The 13,096-nt window shown below is 39.3% G+C and overlaps 1 protein-coding gene across 2 annotated transcripts in view; it reads right to left on the bottom strand.

Annotated features, from left to right (window-relative positions):
- Positions 1-13,096, bottom strand: part of JAKMIP1 (janus kinase and microtubule interacting protein 1) — a 111,925-nt gene that overhangs the window by 46,363 nt on the left and 52,466 nt on the right. For both annotated transcript variants that reach the window (XM_054172432.1, XM_054172431.1), the window contains exons 5-8: positions 4,889-5,098; positions 4,083-4,202; positions 1,576-1,722; positions 826-966 (exon numbers count right to left, since the gene is read on the bottom strand). In XM_054172432.1, coding sequence (XP_054028407.1) covers positions 826-966; positions 1,576-1,722; positions 4,083-4,202; positions 4,889-5,098 — 618 coding nt within the window. The remainder of the gene's footprint in view (positions 1-825; positions 967-1,575; positions 1,723-4,082; positions 4,203-4,888; positions 5,099-13,096) is intronic.

Genomic DNA, 13,096 nt, shown 5'->3' with positions numbered 1-13,096 from the left:
GAACTGCCAAGAGTTGTGACAGTGTTCCAGACAGAGCAATAGCACATCTTGTTGCTTTTATCTTTTTGGATCTTCTGTTTTTATTTTCAAGGTTGGATCCAATTGTTTAATTGGAGGGGATGGGGGTCATCTCTCAGACATGATATCTCATTTCTGCCAGCACCACAAGAGTGTACCACAAGTTTGCACTAAATAGCACCAGACACCTCCAAAACAACTCAGAAGAGTCCTGATCAAACAGAGCAAACGTCTAGGAGCATCATCTTAAGTAGTCTTCACAGTCAGAGGGTAGCAGCTGTGCAGTTACGATCTTAAACTATGCTGCTACCTTTGGTTAGATGAGCCACGCAAGTTTGCCTCCGTTTGTTATAAAGACAGCTAGTGTGACCAGCTCAGTTAGAGATGTTTAGGTAGGTAAAATTAATACCATCCTGAATGTTCCTTTCTTTCAGGAGAACTTCTAAGGTCAGGGGAATGGTTGGGTTTGCACCAGGGTCTACATCCAACATGTTTCAGTCATTAAGTTTTGGAACGTGTCCTTTCCTCAAGTTCCTCCGTTGTTGACAACCAGTTTTGTAAGTAAGGTGGATGGACTGATGCACTTCTTTTCACAAGCAGCTCATAAGAGGTTAATATTTAATAATACAAATTCATACACAGTCCAAAGAAATTCATTCACTACCTGAGAAACAACAAGAACCCTTCAATGCCAGAGAACTATTTCTGTATCACTACTACAACTGGAGTTCAAACATTACTCTCAAATCATTAGATTGCCTATAGACGTGTGTGCATGCACGTGTGTATACCAGTCATGAGCATTACCACTGTGAGATCATCAATAACATGCTGCTGTTCTTTGACTTGCAGTCTAAGGAATTCAATTTCTTGTTCCTCTCGTGTGCTGCTGAGATCATTCAAAGATGTGTGCCTCTTCAGGGCTGGCTGTGCAGATAACTTCTCCTTCTACAAAAGTCAAAATGAATGCAATGCTAAAAATCAGTTCTTTTTTATTTTTAATAAACAAAGCACATTTTCAAAGTTCAGAAGTGTGCTTAGAAATCAATAATTCTTTGGACTCATAGTGCCTACTCTACTGCAACAGAAGGCCTCGTTTCAACAAAAGATATTATATGTTCTGTATGCCTCTGTTAATATCTCACATCAGGTATTTTGAAGCCCAATCCAAGAACATAGTCTGGGATAAAATTACCAGACAGTTGAACTCAGTGATCTAGCATGGCAGAGCCTTTGGTACAAGCACTCAAATTCAGCCCAGACTTCTGACCACAAAAGCAGCATTTATTAAAGCTGATTTTTCAGTCATACATTTTTATAGCCTCCAAACACATTTTCTCTATCTGTGATCCTTTCCTTTAATCAGTGTGAATTGATACAACACAAAGCACATGCCACTCTGAATTTAGAATATGAATATTCAGCTGCATTGGTTGAATTTGACAATTGTACCATCCCACTGCTGAGACTCTGAAATGTCTGTGTTGGAGTAAAAGCCTCAGAAGCACTTCCACCTCAAAATAACTGTGTGCAGTGGGTTCAGAGATGATCACTTACCAATTCTGCATTGTCCCTTGATAGATTTTTTATTTTCTCTTCCATTCTCTGGATACTCTGCAACATGTCATCATTTTTTTTGCTCATCCTCTTATTTTTTTCTACCAGGGGTTTCAGCTGACTTTCTGTCTCCCGAGACCTTTTCAGCTGCAAAATGGAAAAGGGGCAAAATCAGCTGTGCTTCAGTTTATAGCTGTGGGAAAGCAGAAAGATGAGTGTATGCACTTGCCTTCTTTCTTCATTCAGAAAGTTCAGGTCTTTTTGTTAAGTGGTATCTGATACAGACAACTGCTGAACTAAGAACTACATGAGTCCAAACAAGACAGAGCATTTTTGTGCAGTCTACAAAAACACTAGATCTGGTCACTGCGTTTTGCTCTTGGAAAAACAATTACAATGATCCATAAAAGTGATTTCTTCAGGATACTACTGTATATAAGATCCTTGTGACCAACTAGGTCTCCAGGGTAGTTGTCTTCACCAGTTTAGCTATCCTTTAGTAAGGATATTTTAAACCCCCCTATATCTAATGTGTAATTAGAGCAACGAGAAAGTCAGCCAGAGGGCACAGATTCAGTCTCAGCATTCTGCTGACATTTTCAAGCTGCTCAATTTTGTTCCTGTGGTTTTATGATGTTAGACAATTATGTGAAGAAAATTACTGCCCTTTCTTGCATTTGTGTGTATTCAATATTTCACTCCTCTTATTTCATTAATTCCAGATCTATTTAGTTTGTAAAAAAATCTATCTTTCCAGTCAAAAGATGTTTAAATTAACCAAGTTTTAACTGGAAAGGAGAAAAATACAATCTTTCTCCTCAGATAATTTCACTGAGTATTTAGCTTCCTGTTTTATTCTCATGAGAAGACCATTTTTCCAAGTACCTAACCAACCTTTACTAATTTTACTGGGTTTATGTAATATTGCCTCACAGTATGATAAAGCCTTCTCCATATTAGAATAGAATAGAATAGAACAGAATAGAATAGAATAGAATAGAATAGAATAGAATAGAATAGAATAGAGTAGAATAGAATAGAATAGAATAGAATAGAATAGAATAGAATAGAATAGAATAGAATAGAATAGAATAGACCAGGTTGGAAGAGACCTTCAAGATCATCACATCCAACCCATCATCCAACATATCTAATCAACTAAACCATGCCACCAAGCACCCCATCAAGTCTCCTCCTAAACACCCCCAATGATGCCGACTCCACCTCTCTAACTACTCCCTCCTGGATCACTGCTCCCTGCCTCCATCTGCCAGCTCAGGAGGCCGGTTGTCTGGAAGACAATCTATCCTGCTATTAAAAATTGAGGCAAAGGAGGAGTTAAGTACCTCTGTCTTTTCCTCATCTTTTGCTAGCATGTTTCCATCTGTGTCCACTAAAGAGTGGAGGTTGTCCTTGCCACTCCTCTTGCTATTAATATATTTATAGCATATACATTTTATATACATATACATATATATATCTTTCCCACAAGATGTTTCTTATGCCTCTGAGTCAAGCATTAAGAAGGACCACTTGACTCAGTCATATATGCCCTCCATCTAGAAGAACACTGAAGGACAGAAGTTGTGGTACTTCAGCATTGTTCAGAGATGGTTTGAATTGTGTCCACAGAAAGGATTAGAAGGCTGAATTATCTTGTCTTTAAAGAATGCAGTCTTGAAAAAAGGCATGATCTTGAGAGTATAGAGCTGAGAAAATCAAGTGTACCACTAGAAGCAGGGAGAAAAGGAAAAAAAACCCAAACCACCAAATGCTCACTGTACACAATAGAATTACTTTAGAATGAGACACCTAGGTAGCATGAGAGAAAAATCCTGCCTGATTAGAAAGAAAAATCTTTTCTACTGACGCTAAAATCAGGGCATTATACAAGGACATGTTTTAAAACTCCTATTGTTAAAACTCACCTCCTGTTGCAGTGAATGGGAGTTTCACCATTAACCTCAGCACAAGCAATTAAGTAGTGATGTAGGCTCAGAAAATTCATTCTTAAAATTCATGTCATATCCTTCCTTTTGTAAGTTACTATAACTCTCCTAGGATGATTTCACCTACTTAAGAGATTTCCCTTGAGAAATGGCAGATATTTTTTTTCAGCACTAGCACAAGAAAGCTTTTTGAACTCCTAGGTAGCACAAGCATGTCACAAAACCAATGTCAAATTGAAGCACAGCAAGTGAAGTGCATAGATTATGCATGTTTTACACACTGCCACAGGCAAGCTACCAGTCAATTTGCCCATGATGACCTCAAATAAACTGATAATTATATTTTTTAATGTTTCTGAAACAAGAGAGATTCCATCCCTGTCTTTATGGTCACAACCTGAATGTCTGTAGAAATTTCTGTTATATTCATATATAATTGAGCAAGGCCAACCAGGACTAATTGCTAAATTATTTATGACACTGACTTTCCAACATTAAATCTTTTGCCACAAAGATGCCCTCCCAGTACACCATCTGTGTTATTGCTAATTAATTTACCAGTTCATTTCTTTCATCTGCTAAGAGAGTATTCCTGTCTTCCAGTTTCCTTATTACAGCATTCAGCTCAGCGATTTTCAGCTGAAATCTCCGCATATCTCGTTCATCCAAATGTGGCTCCTTCACATCAAAAACACACAGATATACAAAATTACCTTAAAGTAAATATTTTACTACACTTAATTCAATATTATCTTCTAGCAAGTAGATTATATACATTTAAAAGTCCCACACCTCAACGTCTGGCAACTGTATTTTAGTTAAATGAAGCACTAAACAATAACATCCTGTGCAAATGCATTACATGGAATATGCCTGTGTGTGAAATGCATGCAAAGATTTACAATGTACACCAAAAAAAAGGGCAACTGGATAAATAAATAATCTTTCATGCATTATTAGTTCCTTCTCAACAGAATTCTTACTATCAGCTAAAGCATTTCTAGTGCATAGGACACAGATAAAAATTGTATGGCTCAATTTTTGAGATGCATCACTTCTATTTGTTGTTGGTCAAAGCAATTCCCAGGGTTATGAAATTAACAGTAATTAAAATAATGGAGTTCACAGCTGAAGTTCATAATGCAAATGATAAAAGTTCTATGTCTGCTTATTTGTCAACATTCTTTGAAATTCAAGACATCTAGGACGCCTCTAAATCATCAGTGAAACAGCACAGCGCAGTGCAGGGCCATTTACCTTGAATTAGTCCTTCTGGTATTCTAAAAGTAACTACCAACTCAGTGTGAACACCCAAGCAGCAATTATCTTGTGTTGAACAGTTGAACAAAACACAGTTTTCTTACCGGGCTTCCCATGAGCTCGGTGATATCCCCCACTCCTGCAGGAAGCTCTCTCTTAGGACTACCGTGGTATCGCTCTGCCTCCTTCACTTGAACAAGCTGTTCATCCAGAGCTTCTTTCTGAAGGAGCAGTTTCTGTGTGTGGCCTGCCTGGACACCAAGGTCCTTCTCCAGAGCCAGAATCACCCTGTCTTTGCCTTTTATCTCATCCATCTGGAAAGAAACAAAGCAAGAAGGAAGTTTCTGTAACATCTCCAGGTGTTTCACTGCATGCAAACCTGCAGAAACAAAGTTCTGTTTCTCTCAGAACTATACCAGCACAGAAACCATGGTTGCTAAAGCGGAGACATCTCCTCTAAAGCCTTTTCCTCTCCCCTTGAAAAGTTTCAGCCTTCACTTGATCATGTTTGCTTTGTGCAGTCTCAACTCAAGAGACAAAGAAAACCAGATGCAAACTTACCCGATGCAAACAGGCAGAATATATGGACACTGAAATCTTCAAGTGAGGGTGCACACTTCCACAAGCAAAAGAAGAATTTCCCTTCACAGGGCTAGTACAAGACAAATACACCCTTTAAAACTCACCTGTTTTACAGCTTGAGCCTCATGTTGACTCCTTCTTCGTTAGTGAAAAAAAGACACATGGTGAATCTCCTCACAGACATTTAAAAATTAGTAACATACACAAATGAAAACTTAATATTTTAAGCATACCTATATATGTGATGTGCCTTTATGTGTGACAAGATTCACATGAGGACTCAAATTCAAGTCTTTGTGTAGCAGCAAAGCAAACGCATACACAACACTAGAATAAAGGGTGGGAAGAAATAGTTCTTAACCACCCTCTAGGGCTACTGAGCTGTGTTCATACATCCCCATACCAAATAAAGCATACTGCTAGCAGTGACCTGCTGCAGCTCTCATAGGATTTGTTCCTTGCAGCTTCAGTGTTAAATTCACTTTGGTAGTGTTCCAAGTGCTAGAGGAAGCGACAATCTGCAGCAGTTACTGTAGAAACAGATTTCTTAGTAAGAATATTAACCATTAGCAATATATTTCTTGGAACTGCACTGTACCTTCTTCAGTTTATTAAAATGTGGGGTTTTGGACAGCATAAACCCATGGAATAATAATAGCCTTATTGCCAAAATCTTATTTGAAAGAATAAAAAAACAACATTAAAAGCATGAAGTTGTTAAATCATACATTTGCTGCTTATTATAGTCCAATATCCACAGATGTCCTTTACATGAATTGACACCCAAAGGAAGAAAAACCAAAAAGCAATGTTAGAATTAACTTTTGATTAAAAGTGAGTGATGCACAATCAGATTACACCATCAAATAGAATCTGCTTCTTCAGGATTCTTGCCTTACTCCTTTCACAGTCTACAAAGCCTGTGATACTGGTTTGTGTACACAACCTGAGAGGCAGGAGTTGCCCTGCAGAGCCAAGTCAAGCCATGATCAAAGATAAAAAGGGCAGAATACAAGTGAATAAGCTGGTCTAGGCTACTCTAAAGTTCCAACTGGAACTTAAGAAGATTGGTTCTGATGAATATTTCTTTACTGATTTGGGGAAGGTTGCTGGGTCTCAATTTCTCATCCAGTAGACAGGTATAATTACCTCTCAGTATGTTAACCCAACTTTCAGGTATGCCAAAAAGGACTGGAAGGAAAAGAATGAAGATTGTATTAATGGAAGAATTTACAACATGCAGGGTTTCAGAGGCACTGTGAAGTGACCAGCAATGACAAAAATTAAGCAGCTGCCTCGTTTACTGAATGCTATCTGTCAGGCAGAGTGATCTATCAGGGCCCCTCTGGGAGGGAAAAATGTCATGTAACTAAATCCCACAGACAGCTCCACTTTCAATTACACAGGTGTTCACACTGAACATCCATGTAATTGAGACAGGAATTTGTCCATGCAAGGCACACACGTAACAAGGAAGAACCAAGGTTATACAGGCAGCCTTGATTGTAGTTACTCAATTAATAGCAGATTTCATGCTCTTCATATTCACACAACTTGAATGGTAAATGGAATGACACAGGTTTTTAAGTTGCAAGGAAGAAGAAATTAATCTTCATATGGACTGCTGCTTACTGAACCATAGCAGAACAGATCTTTTGAAACAGATGTGACCAGTGAAATCACACCCATGCCACCCTTCACACAAACTTCCATAGATCAAAACACATGAGCAAAGAAGCTGGTGAGGGGGTTGGAGGGCATGGCATAAGAAGAGTGGCTGAGGGACCTGGGGTTGTTTAGTCTGGAGAAGAGAAGACCAACTGGAGAACTACCTAAAAGGAGGTTGTAGTGGGGCTAGTGTTGGTCCCTTCTCTAGAGTAAGTAGTGGTAGGATGAGAGAGGAGTTGGGTTTCAATTGTGCCAGGAGAGGTTTAGCTTAGACACTGGGAAAAACTTCTTTACTGAGAGAGTGATGAGACATTGGAACAGGCTGGCCAGGAAAGTGATGGAGTTTCTATCCCTGGAGGTGTTTGAAAAGCATGTAGATGTGGTGCTTCAGGATATACTTTAGTGGTTGTGGTAGCTGGGTTACAGACGGACTTGATGATTTGAAAGGTCTTCTCCAGACTTAATGACTCTAAGTTAAATCATATGTAATATCCCAGATATTCCTTCCAGGAGGCTGCTTTCTCAGTTTAAAACCAAATTTGCCCACCGTACATAGCAGCACAGTGCAACAGAGCCATATGAACTCTTTCCCATTCTGGTTGGCATGGATTTTAAAGTGGTTTAGAATAGCCACATTTTTCTTTATGCAATTAAGCATGGTACAATTTGGTAACAAAAGTCTGAGATAGGAAGGCAGTGGAGCAGCATATTTCCAGGTTAGATATTAGGACACATTTTTAACTGTGTGCTTTGACAAGAAAAAGTAGCAGAAACACTGTGAAAGAGGAGTTTAAAGAAAATAAGATCATCCACAAGCAGTTGCAGAGGAAAATTACTGAGTAATCACCTTGGATAGCATAAGCACCTCTGGAACTCTTGGTTAAAATTGTGGCTTTCTAAAGTATCATTTCTTAATTACTGGGTTTTGGTTTTGTTAAATGTCAGGTGCTGAACACAGCAACTACCTGCATTATGTCAATGAAGATCCAGCATGTATAGCCTGTGTCAAAATTACAGTTGCTTAAGAACAGGTATCGAACCACCTCCTAACAGCTGAGAGGAATGAGCAGAAATAAATGTTTTAACAATATTTATCAAACATGAAAGAGAACCAAGACAACCCTTGCAAAAAATATCCCCTGCCAATTATCCCACACTTCAATAGCTACAGTGAAAGAAAGTCAAAGGCCTTTGGGGGAACTTTAGCCTCTCACAAAGTTGAAAGAGAAATTCCCAGGGAATTAAAAGCTAGATCTATCAAGGCACTGACATACTCAGTTTTCAAAGTGGAAAAAGCCAGCTGCTGCATTGACAAATGTAAGACCTTCCTCTTTACCCATCCTTATCACAGTTATCTCCTAGCCAACTGGTACAAAATTCTGCAGTGCTTTTCTCCAGAAGATACTGAATTAATCTTTATAATAAATGCTCAACCATTCTCTACACCATGTGTCAGGATTCTCTCAAAGGCCACCCATTTAAATAAACATGCATCCAGTTCTGGTATGCCCAATAAAAGAAGGGCACAGAGCTGTTGGAGCGAGCCCAGAGGAGGCCACAAAGATGATCCAAGGGCTGGAACACCTCTGCAATGAGGATAGGCTGAGGGAGCTGGGGTTGTTCAGCCTGGAAAAGAGGACTCCATGAGGACCTTATAGCTGCCTTCCAGTACCTGAAGAGATCCTACAGGAAGGCTGCAGAGGGAGGTATCTAACAACAGGAGGGGGGAATGGTTTTAGACTGAGGAGGATTAGGTTTAGAGTGGATCTTAGGAACTAGTTCTTCAGTACAAAGGTGGTGAGACTCTGGAATAGGTTCTCCAGGGAGCTTGTGGATGCCTTCTCCCTGGGGATGTTCGAGGCCAGGCTGGATGAGACCCTTGAGCAGTTGTGTCTAGTTGAGAGGCATCCCTGACCATAGTGGGGAGGTTGGAGTAGTTGATCTGTAAGGTCCCTTTCAACCTAAGCCATTCTATGATTCTATGAAAAGATGCCAGCCCTCCAGTGAAGAAGTCAGGGTCACAGACACAGGTAGATGGCACTTATTGCAAATAAACCAAGTAAATACTTTCCTCCAATACCTTTTCCTATATATTTTTTTAAGTCTGTAGATTTCATAGTTAAGGAGTATATTAAAAGTTTTGATAAATTATACAAGAAATACCACATGGGCAGGCAATCCCAGAACATCACACATCTTTCTCAAAAGCACCTTGTGTTATTGTAGCTGACTACAGCCTCTACTACCAGCACCAGAACAAGAGGACACAGTCTCAAGCTGTGCCAGGGGAGGTTTAGGCTGGATGTTAGGAAGAAATTCTTCAGAGAGATAGTGACTGACCATTGGAATGGGCTGCCCAGGGAGGTGGTGGAGTCACCATCACTGGAGGAAGAGACTTGAAGGGGTGCTTGTTGCCATGGTTTAGTTGATTAGATGATGTTAGATGATAGGTTGGACACGATGATCTCAAAGGTCTCTTCCAACCTGGTCTATTCTATTCTATTCTATTCTATTCTATTCTATTCTATTCTATTCTATTCTATTCTATTCTATTCTACTACTGGATTGCTCCTGTTACCTATTACAAGTGTTCATTGACAGAGCTATAATGAAGAAGTCAGAGATGGAAAATCTAGAAGTTCTAAGTAATACAAACTTCAGGAGATTTTTGTCCATGTGTAATTTCTGTGGGGTTTTAATACTGTTCTATATTTTGCAAAGAGATATAAAAGTCAGATTTGTGACCTATCTACCATAAAAGAGTTCTTAGAAGAGAGTAAGATTAAATGTAAAATGCTGAGCATGTATCATAAAAGGTTTCATTAGATCTGCTTAATTCAGGAAAAAAAACCAACAAACAAGTCCTGGGTGGAATGCTGCCCTGACAGCTCCTGAGAGGACAAGCATAATTCTTCAGAGGACAGAAAGCAAAGTATTATTTGCAGTCCTAGAATGCTGGAGGTGGTGGAGGGTCTTTGCAGGAGACTAGCTCAGCCTTGGAATGCAGCTGAAACATGCATCTCAAACAGATGGCAAAATCCAGAGAAGCAGCCTACAATTTGATATCAGCAGCTGTGTGTGAAATACACGCGGGGTTAAGGGGCTGAAAGAAGCAAGCTGCAGCAGGATCTGCCCAACCATGCACAACTTCAAACACTTGGATGATTCAAAACCCAGCTTTCCAGTCTCTAAGATTTTTTTAGGGAATCAAAACTCATGTGTATGTGCCACTGCACAAGTGAACTGAGAAAAGCCAGGCTCTATCCAGCTCAGTGCAGCAGGGGATCACAGAGTATCCCTCCAACAGCCAACTGTCCCTCTGTACCAGAATTTACAGAGACAAAGGATCTTTTCTTCATGAAGACTAGTTTTCAGTTTGCTATTTCTGATTATTTTTCCCCCTATTTGTTGTTTTTAATAATGTGTTTCTGGTCTGAAGTGTCTGAATCTGTAGTTTTCATACCAGATTGACAGAACAGTCCAACTGTTCAGACCCAACCACTCGGAAAATATTGGCTGAGGAAAAATAAGCAATAGAAGCTCTTGTTTTCTTCCCTTATTCCCAGAGTTCTCTCTTTACTTTTAAAACACCTCCCATCTTCCAGGTTGTTACTAATCAGTTTTGCTTCCTGTTTCTTAGCTGGCAGCACATTGTGCTGGTGCATGTGCTCTCTACAACTACCTGAAGGGAGGTTGTAGACAGGTGGGGTTGGTCTCTTCTCCCAGGCAACCAGCACCAGAACAAGAGGACTCAGTCTCAAACTGCACCAGGGGAAGTTTAGGCTTGAGGTGATGAGAAAGTTCTTCACAGAGAGAGTTGTTAGCTGTTGAAATGTGCTGACCAGGGAGGTGGTGGAGTCACCATCACTGGAGGTGTTCAAAAGGGATTCGATGTGGCACTTGAAGCCATGGTTTAGTAGTCATGAGGTGTTGGGTGCCAGGTTGGACTTGATGATCTTTGAGGTCTTTTCCAACCTTATTGATTCTATGATTCTATATATACAGCAAGAATATATTTTTGTTTGGGGGGGGGGGGGAAATACAATTAAAAAAAATTAAATTAATGTCCACAAGCATTCCTTAATTTAATGACAATCTTTCTACCCCTGTTACAGTAAGTCACTTACAGGAAGTGACAAATTCCAATATAATTTCACCCTGCACAGAGAAAAAAAAAAAAAAAAAAACAAGAACAAAAAACCAACCAACCAACCAAACCCCAAACAGTTCTTTTTTACTTTCCCTTATTAGCAGTACCATTTCCCCCTTTCAATCTTGTTTGCATGGAGGCTTACTGGGAAATTTTCATGGCTCAATTGCAAACTCAAAACCCATTCATCATCTTTCTAAGAGACTGACATGGGTACAATACAAGCAGGGCTGTTTATGCACACAATCTAATTGTATCCATATTTTCACAGACAATGGATTTTGCTTTTTCCATTTTTCACTTTGGGTTGTTTGGGTTTTTGGGTTTGTTTTTTTTTTTGACAGCAAGCCAAAAACTCCAAGATTTTACTCAAAGTAGTCATGGGTATTCAAATCAATGGTAAAAATATTGATTTTTTACAAATTATTTTTAGCTGCAATATCTATGTGAAATGCATTTGCAAAACTAACCTGTGATCTACAATGCAAAATAAATCAGCCAAGTCTGACAAGACAATCAGACAGTGAATTACTCTATCTGAATTTGAAATGCAATATGGCCAGCCCATTTAAACCCTCAATACCAAAGATGTTGACTACTTAATAGTACCATAAAACACAACACACATACAAACAAAGGCACATTAATTGAATCTCAGTTACAGAACTGTGATGATATTAATAACACTGCCTGCTGCATCCTTCCCATTTCATCCCACAAGGGTAGGAACTAAACCAACAGAGTACCCCAAATCCATAGCTGATATGGTTAATCAGCAGTTGAAGGCAAACTTCCCTTGCACTAATTAAAATGGAAGGAGAAGGAGAGAAGGAAATATCCTGGTGATCTGATTCTGCAGTCCCACTTGCTATCTCAGAGGAAGAGAGCAGCATCTAGGAAGCTGCAGTGTTTTTTACCTTGCCCCAGAGTGCCTTAAGCAATAATAACTGCCTAAATGGTTATGAATCCCTAGAAGAAACACTTCTTTTTCATAAAAACAAACCACACAACTTAATGAAAAAACTGAAATTCATTATCTACAAGGAGTCAAGATACTACAAGGCAGCACTTGGCTCCTGATCATTTTCCTCTGTACATCCTCAGAAGCGGTGAAAGATAGAGACATTTCCAGTGAAAACCCATGGCAGGCTTCTTCCAAAGCTGGGCATGGGAGAGGAGTTACCTAGGCACTTCCCAGTACACCCATCTTTTTAGATGGCTGGAGTAGAAGAGGCCCAGTAAGGCTCCAATTAAAATTCTGAATGATAGGATTTTTTTTGTGCCAGACAGAAAATGAGTTCCCTCCTTCACCACCTTCACATCACAGCAGGATGAAAGCTTTTGGTCTTGAAAGAGAAGAGTTTCCTTTACAAATACACAGTGCAGGTTTGTATACTGGAGCAGTTTGGGATGACAAAATTTGAGGTGCACTGCTATGCTACCGCACCTCACCATTACTTGATGAGCTAACCTTCTCTGAGAAGGTTCCATTTGTTCAGAAACTATGCTTTAGAAAGACACATAGCAGTGTAGTGACCTTCTCTCCTCTTTAACACTTTTAAAAATTACCTGTAGCATGATTTTCAAATTCTACATCTATAGTATGGAACAAAATACAAGAGAAACGATGCTTAAACAAAGCTCACATTGTCAATCTTTGCAGTGGTCTTTAATTAATGAAGGAAATGATACCCCTGAGGTTCAATCAACATCCATTGTATTTAAAGTACAAATATTAACTGCATTAAAAGATTTCATTGTCTCAGACAGAAAATCACCACCATTAAACATATTACACAGGTGTAACTTGCCCTCATCATCATTTTTTCCTAAGGAGTGCAAGAAATAAAAGGATAAACTCGTGTAAACACGAACTGGTAAAATATTCTCTGAAGAAAATTGGTCTTTCATT

Source organism: Dryobates pubescens, chromosome 23 (assembly GCF_014839835.1).
Source record: "Dryobates pubescens isolate bDryPub1 chromosome 23, bDryPub1.pri, whole genome shotgun sequence".
Taxonomy (NCBI): Eukaryota; Metazoa; Chordata; class Aves; order Piciformes; family Picidae; genus Dryobates; species Dryobates pubescens.
The sequence above is the reverse complement of the archived record's forward strand: the minus strand, read 5'-3'. Positions and strand labels throughout refer to the sequence as shown.